The sequence below is a fragment of the Callorhinus ursinus genome, unplaced genomic scaffold, assembly GCF_003265705.2.
Source record: "Callorhinus ursinus isolate GAN/ISIS: 27379988/994484 unplaced genomic scaffold, GSC_fseal_2.0 scaffold4, whole genome shotgun sequence".
NCBI lineage: Eukaryota > Metazoa > Chordata > Mammalia > Carnivora > Otariidae > Callorhinus > Callorhinus ursinus.
In genome coordinates this window covers 150,700,424-150,725,998 of record NW_027397066.1, presented here as the reverse complement: position 1 = coordinate 150,725,998, position 25,575 = coordinate 150,700,424, and the positions used below count along the sequence as shown (strand labels likewise).

At 39.7% G+C, this 25,575-nt stretch overlaps 1 protein-coding gene and 1 long non-coding RNA gene across 2 annotated transcripts in view; both read right to left on the bottom strand.

The window, feature by feature from the left end:
• The window catches only part of LOC141372680 (uncharacterized), a 91,640-nt gene extending 70,273 nt beyond the window's left edge, over nt 1–21,367 (bottom strand). Inside the window, exon 1 of the long non-coding RNA XR_012378095.1 lies at nt 20,253–21,367. This is a non-coding gene — a long non-coding RNA (uncharacterized lncRNA). The remainder of the gene's footprint in view (nt 1–20,252) is intronic.
• The window catches only part of XKR6 (XK related 6), a 314,180-nt gene extending 290,673 nt beyond the window's left edge, over nt 1–23,507 (bottom strand). The window contains exon 1 of the mRNA XM_025873756.2: nt 21,400–23,507. Coding sequence (XP_025729541.1) covers nt 21,400–22,169 — 770 coding nt within the window. The 5' untranslated portion in view covers nt 22,170–23,507. The remainder of the gene's footprint in view (nt 1–21,399) is intronic.
• Between the last annotated feature and the right edge of the window lie 2,068 nt (nt 23,508–25,575).

Genomic DNA, 25,575 nt, shown 5'->3' with positions numbered 1-25,575 from the left:
TGTGAAGATGAGGTCATACTAGAGTAGGCTGGACCCTAATGCAATATGACTGATGTCCTTATAAGGAAAGGGAAATCTGGACCCAGACACAGAGGGAAGGATGCCATGTGACAATGGAAGCAGACAACAAAGTTATGCAGCTGCAGGCCAAGGACTGGCTTGCCACCACCAGGAGCTAGGAATGGACAAGGACCGATTCCAGCCAGTCTCAGGAGAATCATGGCCCCTCTGACACCTTGGTTTCAGACCTGTCTCCAGGAAGGTGAGAGAATAGATTCCTGTTGTTTTAAGCCACCCAGTTTGTGATACCTTGTCACAGCAGCCTTAGGAAGAAACTAAAACAATGGTCTAACGTGTATTCCAGCCTCTCTGACACAGAAAGCCTGAAGTCTGTGGTCCTTCTGCATGTGAGCTACACAGAACTGACCCCATCAATCTTTGTTTTATAACAGAGGCAAGAGATCAGGGTACAGCACAGACGGCAGGGTACTAGGCCACAGAGGCTGGGTAGGAACCAGATGCTCCAACCAACAAGGAGCAGCAGGAAACCGTCCTAAGAAGAAAGAGGTTAGCCTAATTGACACTATTACTGGCAAAATGACTGAAAACAGGCCACAGACATGTATTCTGGTCAAATCAATAATTTCACATGTTCAACAATGAACCAATCTACTCTGGTATAATCTTTTGAAAGTTTATCAGCTCTGGGAATGACCTGCAGCAACCTCAAGAATAATATTATGAACCCTGGAAAATTACAAATGGGCCAAAAAATTAATCTATTAAAGATGGATTACTTCATTCAGTAGTCTTACTTCTGTGACTTCATTTGGTCATCAGGCAGTTATGAAAGAGTACAACCGAAAAGAAACTTTTAGTACATACACATTAAACTTGGGGGAGGAAAAAAGGATACAAAATTTCCCAACCACAAAGAAATCACTAGAAAAAAAAAAACCTGAAATTTTTTTTTAAGGATTTTATTCATTTACTTGACGGGGGGAGGGGAGAGAGAGAGAGAGAGAGCGCACACAAGCAGGGGAACAGCAGGGGGAGCTGCCGAGGGAGAGGGAGAAACAGGCTCCCCACTGAGCAGGGAGCCTGACGTGGGGCTCCATCCCAGGACCCTGGGATCACGACCTGAGCCGAAGGCAGATGCTTAACGACTGAGCCACCCAGACTCCCCAAAAATGAATTTTTAAGTACAAACACCTGAAAGGTTAAAAAAAAATAAGAAATGAGAGAAGAGCTTGGATCAAATAGAAAACTTCTAGTTTTACTGTAATTTGAGCTATAAATAAAATTGAGACAAAGCCCTTAAAAGACAATTGCTAAAGTATAGATGGACACTTCCTTCTTTAATTCTCCATTTTCTGAGTAGCTTTGGTTCTGTCTGAGCCCACAAGAGTCCAGTGGCCCAAAGAACAGGCATCCAGCTGGAGAAAACCCAACCAAGGTCGACAGGACTACAAGTCAACAGATGCCTCCTTTATAAAAAGCAAGTAACTGATTATTAACTTACTAATTCCTACTGGACACCTAGACTTTAGCCACCAAACACAGAAAACAGACTAAAATAAGCCACTACATACTTTCAGTTCATTTAAGATCTCAAAGGCAAGCGATTCAAACCACCACCTGAGCCAACCAGACCCTGGGGAACTGTCACAATCAAACCCAAGTTGGCAGCATCAGAATGAAAATATTTCGTGTGTGTGTGAGCGCGCAATCATGTATTCAGACTTATATTTGCATTACCTGATGTTGAAGTCCTACCCCCGCCCTCACTGAAGCCCGACTCAGGCTGCATGTTCAGAGACTCCCCTTTACTCCCATCTTCTGATGTACTCAATATCTATCATTCAGTTGCATGTGGCTTAGTTGCCCTGTGTCAACACCACGCAATGCTTTAATGTCATGTTTGTTCATTCTTTCAAACAAGTAGCACACCCTACTATATACAAATTTCTTTGCAAAAAAATGAGTATGAATCAGACATAGAACCTACTCTTTAAGGAGTCAGGGAGAGAAGAACAAATTATAAATAAGATAAAAAAAATTAAAATTCTAAGTACCAAAAGTACTTCCCCTAACAAAGTTCACAGTCAAGAGTGATTATTTGAATGGACAGCCGTGGATCCATTTTCGTGGAAGAAGTAACAAAAGAGGTCATAAAAAATTGCTAAGAATTTGAACAGAACAATACAAAGGGCTGACTAGGTGGGGGTTTCTCAACATTGGCACTCTGTTTTAGACTTGCATACAGAATTCTTTGTTGCAAAGAACTGTCCTGTGCACTGCAGAATGTTTAGCAGCATCCCTTGCTTCAACCCACTAGATGCAGGCGGCACTCTCCAGCTGTGACAACCGAAAAGACTCCAAGACACCATTTAAAAGTTTGGGGTATGTTCTGTGAATGAAGAGGGGCCATTGAAGGTCTTTGATCAAGCAGCAGCAGGTTCAGAGAATTAAGATCTGTCAATAATGTTGTTTGGAAAGGTTGTAAAATGGCTGGTTAACATCCTTCCTTGCTGAGAGGATTTTAAAGGGTTGTTGCATAGTTAAACCATTTATGCCCAATATTCTCCTTATCAACTAAAGGGTGGTGAGCTCTTTTTCCATCAAAAGTTTATACATGCATGATAATATTTTGCAGTAACATTTTTTCTTTTTTTTTTTAAGACTTTATTTTTAAGTAATCTCTACACCCAGCATGGGGCTTGAACCTACAACCCCAAGATCAAGAATCACATGCTCCAGTGACTGAGCCAGCCAGGTGCTGAAACATTCTTTCTTTAAAAAACCTCACATTTTAGATTTTTTGGTGTGAGATGTTTTTGACCTTTATATCAGAAGACATGCCTGCCTAATTTTATTCTTGAATATACATAACCCAATTTTTATACCAGCATTTATCAAGGGTAAATAAATTACAAAGTGACTATAGTTTTCTCCTTGGTTTCATTTACAATAAGAATGGGCATTTAATAGATACATATTTATAACTGCTTTACCATTATTACAGCTTTATTTGGGGAATTTACTTTGAACACCTAAGCAAGGTACTTAGATATGTATAGAAAGAGAGCTGGATAAAGGAGGAAAATTTGGCCAGGTAGAACCTTATCAATGCCAAGTACAATCCTCAATACTCTGGGCCAGGTGGAAAAAGCTGTGAATATCAAACACTTATCTAGTGAGCACTTACTATATATCAAGTGCTATTCTCAGAGTTCACATATATTAACTACTAATTCTCAAACAACCACATAAGGTAGTAATATCCTCCTCCATAGAGCTGTTCCTGATCTTTGTACCCAAAATAAGCAGTATTTTACCTATGAGGGAACTGAGAAACAGAGAGGTTAAGTTAAATAATTTGCCCAAATTAACAACTGGTCTGAGGCAAGCCTGAGACCAATCACTCTGGCTCGAGAAGGCACACTCTGAAGGCCCAGGCTCTACTGGTTCCCTCGGCCCTCATTAGGCAGTGCTGAGCCTCATGACCACAGGTCATGCCATAGGAGGGAGAAGCTGGAAGAGCACTCTTTTGATTTAAAATACTATCCATTTTTTACTGGAGTAATTTCAGATATAATAACATTGGGTACTCTTTTTCAAATCTGACACTACAGGTGTCATTGTGGAAGATAACACCAGGACTAACTTTTTACCTAACAATGATCACACTGTGCTACGGAGTTGACCAATTTTTAAATATTTTTAGGTAAGACAAGTGAGAGTAGTCGCCAGCTGGACAGTCTGGCTAAAAGACTAATAAGAGGTATGCCGTAAGGTGAATGGGTTGGCCAGGATGACAGTATTAGTACTGCTTTTGTTTTTTAAACTGGCAACAGTCCTGGGCAAGGAAGAGAAAGATTTTGTTCGTTTATTCATTTGTTTGTATGTTTTAAGTTGTAAGCCTAGAAAGAAGTGAAAATATCTGAAAGGGCTTGATTTTATTTTATTTTTATTTTTTTAAAGATTTTATTTATTTATTTGAGAGAGAAAGAATGAGAGAGAGAGCACATGAGAGGGGTTAGGGTCAAAGGGAGAAGCAGACTCCCTGCCGAGCAGGGAGCCCGATGCGGGACTCGATCCAGGGACTCCACGATCATGACCTGAGCCGAAAGCAGTTGCTTAACCAACTGAGCCACCCAGGCGCCCAGGCTTGATTTTTTATAAACCATAGTAAAATATACCTAACATAAAACTTACCATCTTACCCATTTTTAAGTGTACAGTGGTATGAAATATATTCACGGTGCTGGGCAACCACCACCAGCATCCATCCACAGAACTCTCTTCATCTTCCCAAACTGAAACTGTACCTAATCTCCTATTCCTCCCTCCCCACCAGCCCCTGGCAACCACCACTCTACATTCTGTCTCTATGAATTGTACTATTTTAGGTACCTCACAGAAGTGGAATCAGACAGTGTCTGTCCTTTTGCTCCTGGCTTATGTCACTTAGGATACAAATGTCCTCAAGGTTCATCCATGTTGTTGCATGTGTCAGAATTCCCTTCGTTTGTCAGGCTGAGTAATATTCTATGTACACGCTACATTTTGTTTATCCAGTCTATCCATACGGGGACACTGGGACTGCTTCCATCTTTTGGCTATTATAAATAATGCTGCTATGAACACAGGTGTATAAATATCTCTTCAAGTCCCTGTTTTCAGTTCTTTTGGGTATATAATCAGAAACGGAATTGCTCGATCACATATAAATCTACATTTCATTTTCTAAGGAATCACCATACTGTTTTCCATACAGTTGCACTATTTTGCATTCCCAACAGCACACAAGGGTCCCAGTTTCTCCACATCCTCACCAATACCTGTCGTTTGGGTTGTTGTTGTTTTTATTGGTTTTGTTTTTTGTTTTGTTTTGTTTTTCACTGTAGCTGTTCTAATGGGGGTGTGAGGCATTATTTGCTCAATTTTTAAAAAATTATTATTCAAGATTGTATCTGTGTCAATCAAGAGTATTATGTGAGATTAAACAATTCATTGTTTATTTGGCCTTGACAAGAGCTCCCTAAGATCTGTGTTACCATTACTATAATGACACTAAGTATAATTTTGCAGAGTCCACCCAAAAGTGAACTTATGAATTAAAAACTGAAAAGGCTTATGAATAAGCTTTTCAACACGGTGTAAGCATTATAACATCTGCAGCAGTATTACATTCTGGAATGCATGGATGTAACAGTACTTACTTTGATTAAGCTCAGACAGGGTCACCCAGTGGCTTTTATACAATATTGGGGAGTCTGGTTTGTTTGTAGTCTGGGTCATATCGCCTGGCTACAATAGATGGAATAGTGGGAGGAAGACTAAATCAACTCCAGATAATATAAATAAATATACTGAAAGTATTAAAATTATATTAATAAGGTCAACGGGACAAAAGTTTTATCTCACATAATGTGCAGTTGACCTATAACACCATATAGCTTCTGTTAAAGGCTTTAATGGATAGTTTTTACTCTAATTCTAATTTACAGTTTTATAACTCAAGTCTAATAGTCTGAGAAGATATTAATTACTTATTAGCCATACAGGTCACAGATGCTGGCTTTGTAGAAAAAACAAGGAACTTCACCTAGACTCCTCATACAGTCTCAACAGGTGGTGATATTATGTGGAGGAACTTTAATTATTAAATAGCCTCTAAATAAAACACAATGTTTTAATAACCTAATTTTTAAAAGCAGAATACCAGAGGGGCTTCTGGGTGGCTCAGTCGGTTGAGAGGACGACTACTGATTTTGCCTCAGGTCATGATATCAGGGTCCTGGGATCCCCCGTATCAGGCTCTGCACTCAGCATGGAGTTTGGGATCGTCTCTTTTGCCCCTCCCCCTGCTCGCTTGCTCTCTCTTCTCTAAAATAAATAAATCTTTAAAAAAAAGAAAGAATACCAGAAAATGTAACCTAAATAATATTTGGAATTAACCGAATAAGTATCTTAAAACAGATGACTGTTAGACCTTCAATACTAGAGTAATGGGTCCTATCTTTAAAATATTTTATGGCTTTCAATAAGAACTTATAAAACATAGCGACATGCTTCAATGAAAACATTTTAGTTTGAGTTTTACATTGAATCATATTTAGATGCCTCAATAACTTTGTAAGGAATTTTTAGATAATTTTAATCCATCCCCAGTGGTTAACAAATAGAACCTAGAATTTTACTAATATAAAGGCTTAACATAAAATTCCAAATTAAGTATTAATTTTACACATATATTTAGGTCTCTACAATTAACAGATGAAAGACAAGTGACTTTCAGGGGTACTTACAGGGGAACAGTGCCCAAAAAAGGTCCCCAAATTGGCGGGAAATGGATTTTTTCAAGTTATATCAGCTGTGCTCACGTATCAAGATCCCAAACTGTCCTAAATCAGATGAACTATTTTTTTTACATTACATTTTTATTTTTTTATGTTACATTTTTTAAATTTTATTATGTTATGTTAATCCCCATACAGATAAACTATTTTTTAAAACTTGAAACACTGACAAGGGTTAGATATAGGGCCACCACATTTTTTATTTAGTTTGAGGGCCATTTTTGCCTCAATTAAATTTCACCTGAAAAAACATTATTTAAAACTCTTGTCATATTATTTCATTATATTTCAATTTAGTGTATTTAGTATGGATCACACTTAAAATGTCTGAACTTAGTTATTTTTAAGGATTAATTTAAATAGTTACTTATTTTACCTGACCAATTGAGTTGGCCTGTTTCTATATGACCCTCAGGCTAAGGATAGTTTTTACATTCTTTTTTTTTTTTTTAATAGTTTTTACATTCTTAAAGGGTACAAAGAGACAGAGACCTGATATGGCTCACAAATCCTAAAATATTGAATTAAAACATAAATCAAAGTTCTAAAAAGAAATTGTCTCTTCTATACTTTAATCAATAGTAATTTACATCACACACACACACACACACACACACACACACACACACACACACACACCATTAATCTGAAGAATACCTGGTTTAAGCATAAAATTCTTTCTTTCTTTGTCTGTGCACCCAAATGTAAGCTGCTTCTTCTGAGGTACAAAGCTGTTGCCTGGGCAGGACTACATTTCCCAGCCTCCCCTGATCTGGTTACAGTCTCAGGGCTAGTTCTTCACAATGGACTGTCAGCACAAGTGCTGTGTGTCACTTCAAGGTAGAACTTCTGGGAAGGAATTATGCTGTCTCCATATTCTCTTTTCTTTCACTGGCTGAATGCTGAGAGGGTTGAGTCCCTAAAGGATGTCAAAGCCACTATCAGTCAGGACCACCCACAGGAGACAATACATCTCTACTGGGTTAAGCCACTGAAATTTTTGTTACTACAGTTACTGAGGAAACAAGCTGTAACAGTCACTAACATAAATGTTGTATATTTGCTGCCTTTCACATTTAACTAACTTCTACTTAATTTGGAAATTCTCCCAATCATCCTTTAAAAAAAAAAAACCAAACAACTCTATGAAAACAGAATGTTTACACTGCGGAAAGCCGTCTGTTTACTCTAGCCATCAGTCTTTTCCTTGACAACTGGTCACTGTTGCTCCCTTTTCTGTTTACTGAATGCTCTGATGAATTTTAATTTAAGAGCCCACTATAACCACATCTCAAATGAACCAAAATTTAAAAACATTCCTGCTCCACATGTGTAGTTCAAATGATGCGGCATTGAGACATTACCAGATTCCATCCAATGACTATATTACAGAAGCAGGAATTTCAAAAGGGATTAAAATAGCCCCGCTTCACTTCTTTATTGTATGTAAGGGCCAACAAAGCATGAGAAGGGTAATAAATTTCACTTAACCTTGAAACACTGGTATCGAGAAATTTCCAAAACAGTAGAACCTTGGTATTTTCAAGAGCTGCATCTTGACACCGTCAGATTCAAAAATATGTCAGTAATGGCAAAATGCCTGCTTCTGTAGCATGGATTCCGTCACACGTGACTGGCAAAATGGGAACGACAACAGTGTAATGGGAAAGTAGTGTTGGTTCATGAGTGATTCTTCCCAGCAGGTTAATGTTTTGAAGCTATCAAGGGCAAGATTTTTCACAAATAATGAGAAAAACGTGGAAGGAAAAACAAAATGAAGACCTTTAAGAAAACTGGTGAGACTCTTACCAAAGTCTTACCTTCCTTTGGAACCAACAGTGGTGGTTGCTTCAGCGGCTTCAGTACCCACCACGCTCACCACTACACCTTGTGATGCGGTGAACACACATGAAGGTTACACCTTCCATCAGGGCTTTAATTATGATGAAACTGGCCTCCAGCAGAAGCCAGTAGCTACAAGAAATCTACATATCCAAGAAAAACATGTCCCAAAACAAGGCCGAGAATCAACTTGGTGTGGAGTACAAATGTCACCCATACTACTGTGCTGGTGTTTTTTATCTGGACTGTCATTGTTTTTGTTAGTGCTCTGGTTACAAAGTTCCATAGTTTTAAGTAGTCTAGCCTTAAGCCTATTTTCTCCACAGTTGCTAGTTTTAGTGTGTGAATTTTTGCAGATTGAGAGGTTTTTCAGTAACGTATATATCACGTTACATTAGATATGAGCGTATCACTAATTGAGAGAGTGAACTGCACATGCCAAGCAAACAGGCAAAATGACACAATCCAACTTCATGGCACCCCCATTTGAAACCCTTTAACATGCCTGACAAATACCATCTCATTAAAAAACTACCTAAAAATTCTGTGGGCCCTAACAGGGAAAAACCACAAATACAGTCCACAAATGCTATAAATATATTCCAACTCTCTATTTTTCCAAATTTACAATGTAATTGCTTTTAACTTCAGCTTTGTTTTAACAACTTTTGTTTAATCTGCAAACAGAGTAATAAATCCTTTGGTTAGCTTCTCTTTTCTTCAATGGTACACCATCACCTACTAGGTCTAAGCAAAACCATTTGAAATTGTTTAAATTTTGAAAATATAATTTCCTTTTTAGAAGGCATAATCTTTTCTTTCAGAGTCAACTTTGATGAAAACTGCCTTAAAGGCAAAATGGCAGCATCCTACATAGACAAGGCTCTTTAAGAACTACTATATAGTTGACTACTATTTAGTTGACTACTCCCACTTGCAACAACTCCAACCAAGCAAAATGACAGATTTGGGAGTTTTTCCTCATTTTGATCCAAAATCAGAGGATCTAGTCAGGTCTACACCATGCCTGCCCATATACTCTGTGTCCCATCTCTGTCAGCCATTGCTTCCCCTAGGACTTCTGACCCCAAACTTCCCAGTTACAAGGAGCCTGAGTTTTCTCACCACTGCCACAGTGCATTCCTAGATGGAGCCCGAAGGGATGTTATTTAGGTATGTGCAGATTAGGTGTCCTTGTTCACTGTACTGATATCCTACCAACATGGGGTGACAGAAAATACTATAGGACCCCTTCCTATCCCCTCCCCTAGTTATCCACCCTCTGCCCACAAATCTATCAAGCAAAATGTAGGTAAGTCATTTTTCTTCTCTGCTTCCTTCATTCCTGTCTCTAATGACACCCATTTAATACCTTTCAGGTCACCTCTACCCTTCGTTCACCAGTGTCTTTTTAGGAATCCTATCCTTGGCACTGATTTCAACAAATAGAACATTTCTGAGAATTTGAGACATGAAATTCACTCTGGACTGAATATCTATCTCCCCAACACCACTCTCACCTCTCACTTCTGAAACACCAGCAGTGGTAATTCACGTTAATAATGATCCAGAAGACTTCAAACCTCCAAAGAAGCTTCTGAATCAAAGGAATATTCAATTATATGCCATACAGTTTTAAAGTTAAATATATTTACAACATTCTACATCTTTAGTATATGGCAAATCCAGCTACTATTTGATTAATACACACTTTTACCAACCCATTCCAACTAAGAGTAAGGTCCAGAGACTGTTTAAATACTGGTGTAATCCATTAAAATCATCATCACAGCTTCCTTTATACATTCTACCCCTCTAGTTCTAGTATGCCCGGTGCTTAAGTTTATAACAAGCTTCCCAAGTGATTCTAACAGAAACTCCTTTCCCTTGCAAACTACCACTGCAAACACTGGTAAAAAGCAGCCTATACAACTGCGGTTCTCGTCTCTGTGCACTGCTGGAGGAACCTTGTGAACACAGGGGTTTTTAAAATATAGAGATTCCAAGGCTCTCCCAGACCTACTGGATCATAATCTGTAATGGTGGTACCCAAATATCCAACTCCCAGGTGATTCCAATGCACATCCGAAGTTTGGAAACAACTGCTTTATAACCTTAGGGATCTTAAGAGCTGCTGCTCTCGGTGACCAAGAGGTCACCAAGGAACCAACATACGGGAGCAGCATTAGGTGGCACCCGCAAGGATAAAGAGGGGCCAAGAGGGTGTGGCCAGCCCTACATAGTCCTCTCTGTAATGTGGAGATCACAGGGATGGAAGGTGCATCTTCCCTGAGAAAGAGATTAGGGGGAAATACAGAAAATAATTTCCTAAGGAGAAAGACCTAAGGGTACGACTCAGCTGCTCGAATCCCATTAGCAGTTACAATCAACTACCTGCCCACCCCATTCTCTGCAGAGTTTAATACATTAGACTAGAAAGCAGAGGTCTCAGAAGACCTTAGCTTTACATCAAGAGGCCCCAGTGGTTCAAGAATATCATTTCTCCATTTTCAATAAGCCAAACAGCAAAGTCCCAAAGTAAAGCGAAGGAATGAGCGAGAACAGACTTCTGATCATTACAAGAGAAGTCAGATGAAGAAAACTGCATATATTTTTGTCATCAGTGAGACCTGCCTTCAAAACCTTTCTCCAGTTAGTTACCAGTAATATCAGATTAACCTCTCTAAACCCATTTCTTCATCTGTAAAATGGGCCAAAAACTCATTAAAATTTAAATAAGACAGTATTTGTAAAACCAGAATTTTCAATAGAGTTTCCTTTCCTCCTTAGTAAATTCTATACCACTCCTCCACCCTCCATTAATTTTAGTCATACATACCTCTGTTAGTCCTTACCTCAACTGATTGCTATTACACATGAGAAACACACGGGGCATGCTTTAATTTTGTTCCTCCAAAACTAGCATAATGCTTAAACTGTCTATTGAAAACCCATTGAAAACCCATCAGGGCCCAGATTCATACTAACTTCTTCAGGACGGATTTTTGTTTTCTTTACTCTCAAATACTGATTCCACTAGAGCGATGGCTCTCAAACTTTAAAGAAGGTAAGAGGGTTGCCTGGGTGGCTCAGTGGATTAAGCATCTAACTTCAGCTCAGGTCATGATCTCGGAGTCCTGGGATGGAGCCCCGTGATGGCAGGCTCCCTACTCAGCAGGGAGTCTGCTTCTCCCTCTGCCCCTTCCCCTGCTGGTGTTCTTGCTGTCACTCTCTCTCTCAAATAAATAAATAAAATCTTTTAGAAAATAAACAAATAAATAAAAATAAAGATGGTAAGAATTACTAGGGAGCTTGTTTAAAATACAAATCCCACCTCACACCAACAATTTCATAATTGATAACAGGCAAGGATTTTCAATGACTAATGCTAGTAGGTAAAGGGTTGCTAGGAAACAGAACACTAACACCTTGCCAAACTATTACCCCACGAGTTACTGATTGCAAAGGGGAAAATGTACCTTTATAGGGAAAAATCTGACAGTCAGGATCTTAACCAGAAGATAAAACTTAGCACCACTAATAGTGCGACAAACCAGGAACATGTGCCTACTGATATAATGCAAATAAGAAATAGGAAGCAGTATTTGGGGCAAAAATACGTAGCCTGAATAAAACCAAGCACCTAGATGCACCTTCAAGTTTACCCAGACAACACACGTAAGTCAGACAACACTTGGAAAAAACAATTAAGCAATCCAAAATATGGAACATACGAGAACTGGCCTAGACTCTGCAAAAGTCAATGTCATGAGGGGAAAAAAAAAATTTAAGAGAATTGTTCTAGAGTCACAGAAACAAAAGCAATGTGTGAATTTTTATTAAATCCCTGTTAGAGGGGAGAAAACCTATAAAAAAAATTGTTTTGGGGACAAATAGGCAAATGTGAATATGAAGCAGCTATTACATGATTTTATAACATTATGGAATAATTACTGAATTATTGTTAATTTTCTTAGATGGCATAATGGTATTACAGCTATGTAAAATTATTCTAATTATTTAGTATTTGAAATACAGAGGGGTGCAATCTCATAACATGTGACATACACAAACACATGCCGACAAAGATATCTATGTTACTGAAACCAGGTAGATGGTAACAGGTGTTCAATACACTAACCTTTCTATTTCTCTGTATGCTTAAAAGTTTCCATAATGAAGACAAGAAAAAATACACATTCCCTGGCCCAACTACCTAAGACTCTAATTCCTTAAACATGTAGTGTAGTAAGCCCACAAATCTGCATTTTAACTAGCCCTGGGCCTATCCTAAAATACAAGATGTTCTCTGACCACTCTAAGAAACACAGTTGAAGAACAAAGTAAGAGTCTGTCTGCTGTCTGGAAGGGCTTGGGTTAACTCCCTGCCAGCTCTATTTTATTGGCAGGCTTCCCAAGCCATGGATTTGGGATCTTCCTCACCTTTGCCATCTTTCTTCATGTGTCCAGTATATTTAAGGTGGACTGAAAAGGGGGCATAATGGTTAAAAGAGGAAGTTTCTATTTCATGTACCTATGATTCCTTGAGAGCATCTCCCCAAGGTAAACAATAATAATCAACTCTACTTCCCTTCCAGGAGTGCTGTAAAGAAAACTTGCTTATCTTTCTGTGAACTGAATATTCAAATTTCTTCCTAGAAATGGGTAATGAGCATATAGTCCATGCTCTATAAATTGATAACCAAAATAAAACAGAAATGGCATCCTCGCCATTAAAAAAAAAAAAAAAACATTGCACTCAAAAGTTTTGATTACAACAAACTAAAAAGCTTTTGTACAAAGAGGACTACATCAAACTAAAAGGCTTTTACATAGCAATGGAAACCACCAACAAAATGAAAAGGCAATAAGAGAAGATAGTCAGAAATGATATAGTCAATAAGGGGCTAACATCTAAAATATATAAAGAACTCCTACAACTTAATATTTAAAAAGATAAATAAACAAACACTCCAATTAAAAAATAGAGGCCCTGAATAGACATTTTTCCAAAGACACACAGATGGCCAACAGGCACAGGAAAAGATGAGCAATTTCACTAATCATCAGGGAAATGCAAATTAAAACCACAATGAGATATCACCTCACGCCTGTTAGAATGGTTATTATCAAAAAGACAAGAAAAAACAAGTGTTGGTGAGGATGTGGAGAAAAGGGAACCCGCATGCACTGTTGGTAGGAATGTAAATTGGTGCAGCTACTGTGGAAAACAGTACAGAGGTTCCCCCAAAGAATTAAAAACAGAAAAAAAAATTAAAAACAATTACCATATAATCCAGCAATTCCAGTTCTAGGTATGCATCCAAAGAAAACAAAAACACTACGAAACAAAAACATCTTGAAAAGACATATACATCCCTATGTTCATTAAAGGATTATTTATAATAGCCAAGATATGGAAGCAACCTAAGTATCCATCAATAGATGAATGGATAGACAAGATGTGGTGTATTACCCAGCCATAAAAAATGAAATCTTGCCATTTGTGACAACATGGATGGACCCTAAGGTATTATGCTAAGGAAGTAAGTCAATGATTTCACTTATATATGTGGAAAGTAAAAAACAAAACAGAAAAAGGGTCAGATACAGAGAACAGAGATGGATAATATAGGTGAAGGGGATTAAGAGTACAATCTTCCAGTTATAAATACATGTGACACAGAAATGTAATGTACAGCAGAGATATCAAATTATTCTGTTGTATACCTGAAATTAATGAAACACTATATGTCAATTATTCCTTGATAAAAAAGTTATTTTAAAAACTGGTATTTCGAAATAAAAGTGATATATAAGAAACTTTGTTAGCAATATGCAAAATACCTTAGGATATAGTGGTTTGTTTTAAGATGTGTTAAAATAATGTAATATACCAAGATCTACCCACATTAAACATAAAGAAAAATCTAAAGTTGAATCTTAAGTAGAAAGGTATCAATGTCATTGTAACAATATTCAGTGAGACCTCAAAGCAAAACCCAGAAATACATCTGGGGGGTGCCTGGGTGGCTCAGTCGGTTAAGTGACTGCCTTCGGCTCAGGTCATGATCCCAGGGTCCTGGGATTGAGCCCCGCATCGGGTTCCCTGCTCAGTGGGAAGCCTGCTTCTCCCTCTCCCAGTCACCCTGCTTGTGTTCCCTCTCTCGCTGTCTCTCTCTATTAAATAAATAAAAATGTTTAAAAAACAGAAAGATAGAAAGAAAGAAATACATCTGGAACCAAAAAAGTACCTATACCTTAATCTAAGAAAAACAAAAACAAAATTCACTTAGAATTATTTCCTAAAACAGCTCACAACTGACATGGAAGCGATCAAAAAAAAAAAAAATTACAAACACTAGTTTTTCGAAGTTAGAGAATACATACCAAATAATAAATTGCAGATGGTGATTTGAGGTTCCTCCCCAGTAAAGAGATTAATCTTAGTAAGCAATTCAGAATACCTCCAAAATATATAACTTAGATATATGCATTGCTTTAGCTTAATCTAACAGTAAAAAATTTAAAACAGATGATTACAAAGAATGAACATTTTAAAAAGACTAATTTTAGCTGAAATTGTAAATTCACAAAATCAGCTAATAAATCAGCACATTTCTCAGAAAGTCTAAACTTCGATAAATTTTAACATTAACTACAGAAAGACATAAAATGCCTCTACAGGTAGCAAAGTTATTGAAAATAATGTGTTTAGTACATCAAAATAACACATGGTAAAATTTCAAAGCAGTTCCTGCGAAATCTATACATTTTAAAATATTTTATTTGTTCTAACTAGAGCATGAAATTTTTTCTTTAAAACTTCAGAGTGCTAATATCTATAGCATAATAAACTTTTCAAAATTGAAGAGACCTTAAAGATCACTACCTTCAACTCCTCATTTGATAAATATGAGAAAATTAAGGCCAAAGATTTTTTTTATAACTTGCAGAATGATAAACTATGATTTCTTAACTCCAGTGTTCCCTTTATACCATGCTACATATGTCTTGTCCTTTAAAAAAAAAATCTCCAATAACAATAGTGGGTTGTCTTTAATCAAATGTCAAAAGTCACTGAACTTTTTAAAAAGAGGCTACATATTCATGACCTTTTTTAAATTTTAACTTTTCGAGACAAATAAATCCAGAATTCTAACTAGAAGAAAACAGGTAAATACAATTCTAACTAGAAGAAAGTAGGTAAATAGAACATCATGGGCAGTAAGTGTTAGCCATAAACTTGTTTGCAGAGAACACTGTAAAGCAACCAGCTCAGGGTGAAAATGGCAACGACATGTAAGACACAGTTTGCAATGGTCCAGAATTTATCAGTTACGTAAGCCTAACTTTAGATAAAGTTTGGAAAATCAAAGCAAATAATGTTAAAAGACAGAAATGAACTGCTTGTAACTTCTGACATGTGCCTACCAGATTTCCAGAATGCTAGACTTCTCTCATATAGAGTCTGATGCTTTGTTTCTGGATCATTCTGGAAATCCTATCCTTCATCACTAGTTGTAATGTTACTTAAAGCCTGCCATTTTTTTCATCACCTTCCCTTGAAAACTCACCATAAATGTCAAGTATTACTGTTTCTAATCTCTCAAAAATGAGAAATACTCTTCAGAGATGGCTCTCTTCATAGTCACTCTCCTTTAGGAAGTGGTTCTTTATCTAAATATATAACTCCTCCCCTCATCATGTATTTCTATGATTTTTCAGGTGGTGGTGGGAAGGGGAAAGGATGACTAGATGAGACAACTTTATGCTGTTATAGCTGTCCTTTTTTTTTTTCTTTGATGGAATCAAAGGGGCTTGCCCACTGCAAAATTATAAAATTATTATTCTACATTTTCCTTTAGGTTTAATACCTTCTGTTTACATCTTTAATTCTTTTAGAAGTGTTGTTTATATAACGTAGAGATCAATTCTTCCCCCATGTGGGTAGTTGTTTGCCCCAGTATCATTTGTTAAGTAACCCCTTTTCCACTCATGGATTAGAAATGCTTTATTATCTATCTGCTTAATTCCCACAAACCTGTTTATTTACTTCAGTCTTTATTCTGCTTCACTACCTATATGCCTAATTCCTCTGCCAGCCACACATTGTTCTAATTATTGACACTACAGCACATTCATTTTCTGATTTTTTCTGGTCTCAACATTTTTCAACAAGATTTTTTTTTTGATTACACGAAAACATTTACCTTTCTCAGATCAATTTTTCTTAAGTTTACCCTCAAAAAAACCCCACTGAGTTTCTTTTGAACCAGAATGCCATTACACTTACAGATAAAATTTAAAAAATTATTTTTAAAATATTGAGATGCCATCTAGTAATAAGCAGATATATAAAGCCACCTACACACATACACACACACACACACACACACACACACACACACACATATGTGCACAAATACATGTATACAATCTTCATCTTCACTGTGACTGGTACTCTGGCCACAGACAAATGAAATTTCCTTACTTCTAAGATAACATTTCCATTCCTAAATCACAAAATCTTAGAGCTAGAAGAACATTATAGATCACTTAGTCCAACACCTCTTGTAAGCCCAGTTACGTTTACCTCAAGCCTACTCGAGAATCATTTCAAAATTAAAATGAATATACCTTTTACATGAAACATAATCATAAAGTACTGCTTGGACCACACACAAGGCAAAGAAGTGGGCTACATTTACTGAAGACTGCTTTCAATTTAGGAATCCTTTTAGAATAAGATCCATACTCAGCTCAAGGAAAAAAACAGAGTATCACAAGTACATACACTTGCAACAGCTCCAAATACTGTTTCAGACACTCATGTTTCCAAAGTAAGTCTTTTTTGTTACAGTGTGTCCAGGAACCAAACTTAATAGTACATCATTCCATTCCCAATTGTTCCATCATATTTATTAAGAACACAAATTCAACAACAATCTCCAAATGGAATAAACTGAAACAATTCTAAAAGTGTTTCTCAAGCCTGGCTGCCCATGTAATCACCTGTGGAGCTTCTAAAAATAAGCTTGCGTGGGTCCCACCCTGGGACCTTCAGTATGTTCTTTTTCTTTTTTAAAGCTATAGTAGGTTCTATTCTCAGCCAAAGTTAAGAACCACTATTCCAAAAGATTCAGCCCTTAATATGTCTAGTATCCCTATATATGGGGGGGGGGGTGAAGAAGGAGTAATGATAAAGCATCTTCACCAGCCTACCAACATTTGCTGCTGATTCACAGAGCTCTATCCCTACATTATGCCAGTCTTAAAGCAGAAAAAATGGGGGGGGGGGCCTGGGTGGCACAGTCATTTAACCATCTGACTCTTGGTTTTGGCTCAAGTAATGATCTCAGGGTTGTGAGATTGGGCCCTGTGTAGGGCTCCATGCTCAGTGAGGAGTTTACTAAAGTTTCTCTCTCCCTCTCCCTCTGCCCCTCCTGGTGCTCCCTCCCTTCCCATTCCCCCCCAAAACAAACAAATAAATAAATCTTGAAGAAAATAAAAAATTGGGAAAAACAAAGTTTTTGACTGTTCGTAGATGTGATGGGGCCATTATGATATGTGAAATGCCTTTTTCTTTCTTCTCCCTTGAAGGCAACCCTCCACCCCACATCTCCCAAGAGAAAGGGTGGCAGATGTTCACTTTAAAAACAGCTAATACTATTAGAATTTTACATAAATTCCTCTTTCACTTTGTGAAATAGAAGGGTATAAACACACTCATAAAAATAAATAAGAGAGATTAATGATCTGGCTGGGATATCATGACATGAGATGAAATTTCGGTCAAAGAACTGTTGCTTCACAACTGCAGGGAAGTGCCAACGCACTCACCACCCTCTGAAGGTAGCACAGAAGCAAAGAAAGGCCAATACACTGAAGGAAAAAACTTAACAGTGCAAATATACAAACTAAATCAAACTGTTTCTAAGGTCTAACCCTCCAAGAAAATGATCACACTTTCTAATAATAACACTTTCACTAAACTGAAGCCCAGTGTGACTCATATTCCTGTTATGAGTGACTCATATATATATACACCTTCTATCCCTGGGAAAAGCACCTGAAAAATAGAGTACATAAAGCTACACCGTAAGCTACAGCTAAGTAATTAGTGAGGGTCAAGCATGCATTAAACAGACCTTAATCACACACTAATATGCTGCAAAAGGAGGGTCATGAAACCAAATCATCCTACAGACAACTATTCTTCCATGCTCCAATTCTGGCCTAGCCAAAAATATTTTCTTATATTCTGTAAACTCATTTGGTGAAACAGCTATCAAATATGCTCCATCCTGACAGGAAAGGCATCACACAGAGAAGTTTACCACCTTACTATCAAGAAAAACTAAATTCTCTTAGATGAGCACTGGAACTTGTCCAAGCAAGAGTCAGAAATTTTACGTTTAAAAAAAAAAAAGGCATGTGAAGAGACAGGTATTTGTGGTTTAGTGCAATCAGTTTTAACAAAATACAACTTTCCCAGTATCTTTTCTTAGAAATGTGGCCCAAATCAATGATATAATTCCTACGCCTTAACCTTTCTTTCACATGACCACATAAAATAGCAAAATTTAAGTAGCAAATATAATTAAGGGAACTGTAACCCCAAAAAAATCTGCAGTAAAAACTGAGATGATGTACAGTTATAAACACTGATAAGTAACTATTTGCCAAGAAATTCAAACAAAAACAAAGATAAAAATCTTTCTTTAAAGCACTTCATATGAATGATCTGCATGTAAGCCACATGCCTAGCCAGGTAGTAAAGAGACGACCCTGCTCCTGGAATATTTCAAGCAAAAGCAGCTTTCTGAAAAAAACTGACATAAATAATTCCTTCCTTAGCAAATATTTCTTTTGAAGTATAGCTATGTTGGAATAACTTAACTGAATTCACATACCTTTGAATACTTCATACTTTCAAAACTTTATGAAATATTTAGACATATATTCTAATCTTGAAAAAAAAATTTAAACATAGTAAAATCACAGGCATCTTTTTAAAATATTTGTATGCCACTACAAATCTTGAAAGTTCAATGAATATCTGGGAAACAAATACACTACCCTATTTTAAACAACTATAAAACCTAAATTTACACTTAAAATGTACTTTTCAGTTTGTTCCAAAATCTGGACTTCTTACTTTGCCCAAATACAACTGAGGTCAGCGGGGGGGAATTGTTCTGCCTACAAAATTTGTGAAACTGAACTCCATTTCATTATGTCCAAAAAGCTTACTGCTAATAAATATCTAGGATGGATTACATTAGAAACCATTCTCTCAGGAACTTTAACCTGACACCAAGATTCTGACTGCCTACACTTAGGAGTCGGAAGACAGGGAGAGATAGACTTTAGCTTGTTTAGAAGAAATGTAGTTACTAAATATATGCTGTTAAATTTTACTAGTATTTCAAAATCTTTCTCTTCCCCATTCTTCTTGTCCCTCTCCCCCTTCATTCTTTTGCATCTTACCAACCTGCAAGAAACCAAAAAAAGTATCCCCAGTATCAAACACACTACCTCTGATTCAATATGGATTTGGGTGTTAAGGGATGTTTTTAGATTTAAGATTTCAAATTCAAAACATGTTTCAAAATTGTACTTGACCCCAAGCTACACTCACAATTGCCAAAAGTTAATCTTTTTTTTTTCCTATTTTATCCCCTTACCCCCTTCTTATAAACTTATCAGCAGGAAACCAATTATTTGCAGACAAATAAGCAGGGGGAGGGGGGTGCTGCTTGGTTCAATCTAGGAAGACCAATAAACAAGCCTGGGAGCACCAGGAAAATCAAGAACCACTCACTCATCCCCCATCCTTAATCTGCATATAAATTCTATAGGACAAAGTTCTTGCACTCACTCTCATGATTTCACTTAATTCAACCGCCTGCTTTCTAAACGTTTTTATTTAAAACTGTGAAGAGAGATTTGGACAAACAATTCAAAAGACAATGAACTTTTACCTCAGTTAACCTAAGTATATCTCGGTTAACTGAAATACAGAGAACTAAAATCTCCTACCAGGTGCAGAACTCTGGGCAGTCCAGGCAAAATGTCTTCTCACAGAAGCGATGTACCTGAAGAGCTCTGTGTAATTTATCTTCAGTTAAGATTTGTTTCTCTTGCAAATGTTTACCTACAAACTCAGTTTCCAGAACACACTCAAGCTGATTTAAGTTGGAGGGCACAGATTTACCGAGATTTTAAGGGGATCATTTCCTTGGCTTAGCCAGTTAAGGTTAGTAGCCAAAAGAACATCTGCAAGTGGTTTTTGAGGGACTCACCAGGCACAGGGGAAATTTACAAAAGAGAAAAGGGCCGCAGGGCCAAGCTTGGGCTTGTGTAAACATAGATCACCTACGCGCTGGCCTGGCTACCGAAAACAATGTTCCTCCAGAATAGGTGTCCAGGTGGCTAACTGACTTTCCGGAGGTGAGAGTTAAAAACAAACGCTTACACCCACCAGACACTACATTATTTTACCTGTCACCAAGAAAAGGGCACGTCTAATCCAGAAAAAAAAGAGAAGGAAAAAAAAAGTCGTTTTCCCTTCAAGAAGGGCAGCGGTTTGGAGTCATTTGCAGGGGATGGGATTGCAGGAAGGGGGGGAGGGGGCGTGGAATAAAGGAGCGCTCAAAGGAGAGGCAGGGCCCCACACAGGCCACTGCGGAGAGAAGACGGGGGAAGAGGGGAAGATGTCTCACCGGGGGACAAAACCGAGTGCAAACCCGGCTGGAAGAAGGAAGGTTCCCCCCAGGAGACGAGCTGGGGTGCAGATAAAAAGCGCTAACGGCTGGTTACCTTGGGACACAGGGGAAAGGGACAACGGGAATACAAAGGTCTACAGAGATGTGAGGAAAGGAAAGGATGAGGCAGGGTCTCGGGTAAGTGCGGACCCGGGAAGAAGACAGACAAACAGCGGGGCTGGGGCCTCCCAGGGCCAAAAGGCGTGGCCAGGGATCCAGATCAAAACGATGGTCTTTTTGAGACGCCAGGGGAAGTGCGCGGCAAACCCCTCCTTCAAGACCCCGGGCCAGACCCGTCCGAGGGGCCCAACTGCGAGGCACCTCGAGGCCGGAACGCGCTCGGAGGGCTCTGGTCTCGCCCGCGGGGCCCTCCGCAGGGCCGGCTGCCCAGACCCCCGCCCCCACCCCCGCAGTGCTCTTACCTCCACACCTGCCCCATCTGCAGCAGGTGGATGACCGACTGCCAGATCCACACGGAGAGGCGGCACAGGCGCTGCGCCCCCGGCGTGGCCGAGCCCCCCACGCCCGGGCCGCCGCGGGCCGCGCCGTGGCCATAGCCGGCCCCCATCATGGGGGGGCCCCGGCTGCTGAGCCCCTCCACGGCGCCCAGCCCGCCGCCCGTGTAGTCCTGCACGAACCAGCGGAAGCTCAGGCTCTGCACCAGCAGCGACGGCACCAGCACGAAGAAGAGGGTCAGCCCGAAGAAGCCGTAGTCCCCCTTGCGGTAGTAGTCGAGGGCCAGCCACAGGTCGGTGCCCACGTCCCCGAAGAAGACCAGCAGCGCCAGCACGATCCACAGGCAGTCGAGCCACGGCCGCTCCACCTGCGGCGGCGGCGGTTGCGGTCGAGTGGCAGGCGTCGGGTGGTCGTGGTCTGCGCCGGCGGCCGCGGGCGGCTGCAGCGGCTGGTCCCCCCCGTCGGCGGCGGCGGCGGCGGCGCTGCGGCGCGGCTTCTTGCCCAGGAGGGAGCGCAGGCAGGCGGAGCGGCAGCCCCAGTAGCACGAGGAGGTGTTGCAGCAGTGGCAGATGTGCAGCGAGCTGCTCTCGCCGGGCTCGCTGCCGTCGCCGCCGCCGCCGCAGCCGCCTCCCCCGGGCTCCCCGTCCTCCTCGCCGCCGCTGCCCACCGCCTCGTCCAGGTTGTGCAGCTGGGCGAAGCCCACCCCCACGCCACCGCCATCGGATTTCGCCGCCATCTTGACTCTCTTCCCAGCTCCGGAGGTTGGGGGGGGAGGGACGGGTGGGGGGGGGAAGAAGGCAGGGAACGGGGAGGGGGGGAAACGAATGGAGAGGAAGGGGGGCGGGGAGGAAGCGGGGGAGCAAACGAACGAGGGGGGAGTGGGCCAGGGAACCCCCTCCGCTTCCGGGTAGTTGGCGTCACTTCCGGGCGAGCCCCCCAATCGCACGGCGCCCGCAGCTCCCCAGCCCTACCCTCCCGGCCAAGATGGCCGCCCTCCTGTGCCTCAGCTGCTGGGCGGGGGACCGGGGGGTTCTCCCCGCCAGGGCTCCCCTTCCCCTCTTCCGTTGACCCCGAAACCCATCAGGTTGACCCCTCGGCGTTTCTGAATCCCGCTGGGCCGAGTGATGCGGTCCAAAGTGATCCCTGGAGGGGGCAGTGCCAGACGTTTTGGGGTCCCCTTCCTCAGCGTCGCAGCTCACAGCTTTCCTCCTGGAGAAACGCCCCCTAACACCCTCCCGGCTGCTGGCGGAGGGGCGGGACCTCTGAGGGAAGGGGCGGAGCTAGTGCAAAGCAGGTGATTACGTGTCACTTCCGGGAGATAGGATGACCTCATTGAGTAGTTAGGCACCCCCCCAACATCAAGATGGCTGTGCCTCACCTCTTTGGTTGTTTGGGGTTTGTTTTTTTTTTTCCCTTTCAAAATTCTTTTACTCTTTTCTTATTTGGGGGGTCTTGAGAAATTACATAAGTCAGTTTAGATTCCCACATACAATTTACTGATTCTCACTTGTATTTGGACACCTTCCCTCCTCTGTTGACCCCCTGATTTTCTGTCACTGACGACTTTACCATCTTTAGTAATAAAGTTTCCATCATTCCCTTAAGAAAACTCCAAAGTCCAGTTAAAAGTCAGCCTATGCATCTTGAACGTCGGAGAGAAGATTGAATTGGCATTAGTGACCTTGAATATTTTCTTCATCACTGGAATGTATTTCTACCAACTTTTTTTTTAAGTACATGATTTTAAGGTTATGTGACCTTAACTTGTAAAATTCAGAACTAGCCAGGGTTTAAGCTATATCAATTACTTGTTCAAGTTATTTGAATGTGTGAAGCCTGCCTTTTAGAATTTTTTTGGTCCTAAAGCTCTATCAGTAAACATGGCTTTAAATGAGTAAAAATGTTATCAATGTGCGGTATCATTAAAACAGGTGCAAGGTACACTACTTAATCTTAACAAATTACAAAAGCAAAGCACCACTGAGTGGATTTAAATTACAATGATCTTCTAGTGAAAGTATATTTGAAGTCAGGCAAAGCAAACTACATGGTTACAGTTGTTACTGATCAAGTGAAAGAAACATATTGAAGTTAAAAAAAGAAAAAAGAAAGTGTTTTAAATCCTGAATTCTCTCCTTAACCTCACCAGATTTTCATACTCATTTTTTCTGATTCTGTCTACTTCTCTCTTCAGTGAAACCTAAGAATACCATCATTTTCTTTGGAATGCTGAGGACAAATTAGGTAGTATTTGCACTGACGTTCTGTGGAAGAAAGGTGCCTTTGAAATTTTCAGTATTATTTTGAGGTATATGGTATTTAACACTATAGCACCTAGTTAATTGGGGTGGCAGGGCAAACAAGGATTCCATATTTTAGGACACAACTTTTCATGAGTATTTATGTTAAGGTAAATACTATAAAGACTTTATAGAAAGCACTCATAGAGGGGCACCTGGGTGGCTCAGTGGCTAAGCGTCTGCCTTCGGCTCAGGTCATGATCCCAGGGTCCCAGAATCGAGCCCTGCATCGAGCCCCGCATTGAGCCCTCTGCTCGGCAGGAAGCCTGCTTCTCCCTCTCCCACTCCCCTTGCCTGTGTTCCCTCTCTCACTGTGTCTCTCTCTCTGTCAGAGAAAGAAAGAACTCATAGAGAATTTTTACCCCAGCCACTGGGGAGAGAGGTGAGGGGAAAAGGGGAGAAGTAGTTCCAAAATCTACTTTTGGAAACAAGTCACATAACTGTATCCTTTTATTTCACTTTATGATTTAAGCCTCTTTGTTCCTACGGTAGTAAAACTGATAGCTGGCAGGTAAGGATACTTCCTCATGTAGGTGGCATTCTATTTCTTTACGGAATTTGAATTAATAATATTTTAGAAAGACAGATTAAGTGTAGATTAGGACTGCCTAGGTCTGGATCCCAGTTCCACTAAAATAATAATGTGAATGGTAAAAAGGAAACCGAAGGCCCAAAATGGCATCACTCTGGCCAAGTCACCAAACCAAGGCTTAATATCTGACTGCAGTTTCAACCTCCCCCAGAAATGTGGTCTTAACTAGTCAGTCAGAAATTTTCTGAGCAATACCAATAGAGTAATTTGTCACATGGACCCTCTCCATCCCCCAAAGGAATATGAAGTAATCTACCTAATAAGAACCCCTGCCCTTGCAGCTAAGGCAAAGTGACCTTGCCTGGTACAACTCATTCTTTTCTTTTGCTAGTAACTTTCTTGCCCACCCTCCTTCTATAAAAACCTTCCATTCTGTAGAACTCCTTGGAGCTCCCCTCTACTTGCTAAATGAGATGCTGCGCAATTCATGAATCATTTAATAAAACTAACTAGATCTTTACATTTACATGGTTGAATTTTTGTTCTTTAACATGAATAATGTGAACAAGATAACCTCCTGAAACCTCAGTTTCCTCCATTGTATCATGGAAATAATAACGTGCCTTCTCTGAAAAGTTGTTGGGTGAATTTAAAGAGGTAATCCATTTGAAACTATCAACATGATAGGTAGTAAGTACTAAATAAATGATAACTGCTATTTCTATTATTATTGTTATCATGATTATGTTTGAATAGTACCAACACAGTTACTTAAATTCTGTCATTCAGTATATTTGGTAACTCTAATAAATGAAGGCATTTTTTTAAAACTTCTAGGAAACAGGTACAATGATTTTGTGTTTTCAAGTATATTTTCTCTGTTTAAGCCTGTGAGGCTATGAAATGAGATACAAAACAGGCAGCAATGACATATTTATGATTCCTATTTCTCTGTGCCCTGAAAGAACATAATATACTAGTGAAATTAGCTAAGTAAATTACACTCACTGTATAAAGCTGACAAATGAGACTGAATCAAAAGAGTTTATCACAATTGAAATTTCACGTAGATATAGAAGATTTGCAGACTATCAAGTGATTTCAACTTTACATTTGCTGTTTCAACAATTTTATCATTCTGACTTCCGTGGAAGGGATACATTGTGGAACCTAGAAGGTTCTAAAATTAAAATTAGTTACAATGTTAATAAGGCTATCATGAAGACTCATTGAAAGGTTAACATAAATTTGGACTGTGCTATGAATAATTTTTTTTTTTACCCAGAATTTTGGGGCAATTAGGCATGCCA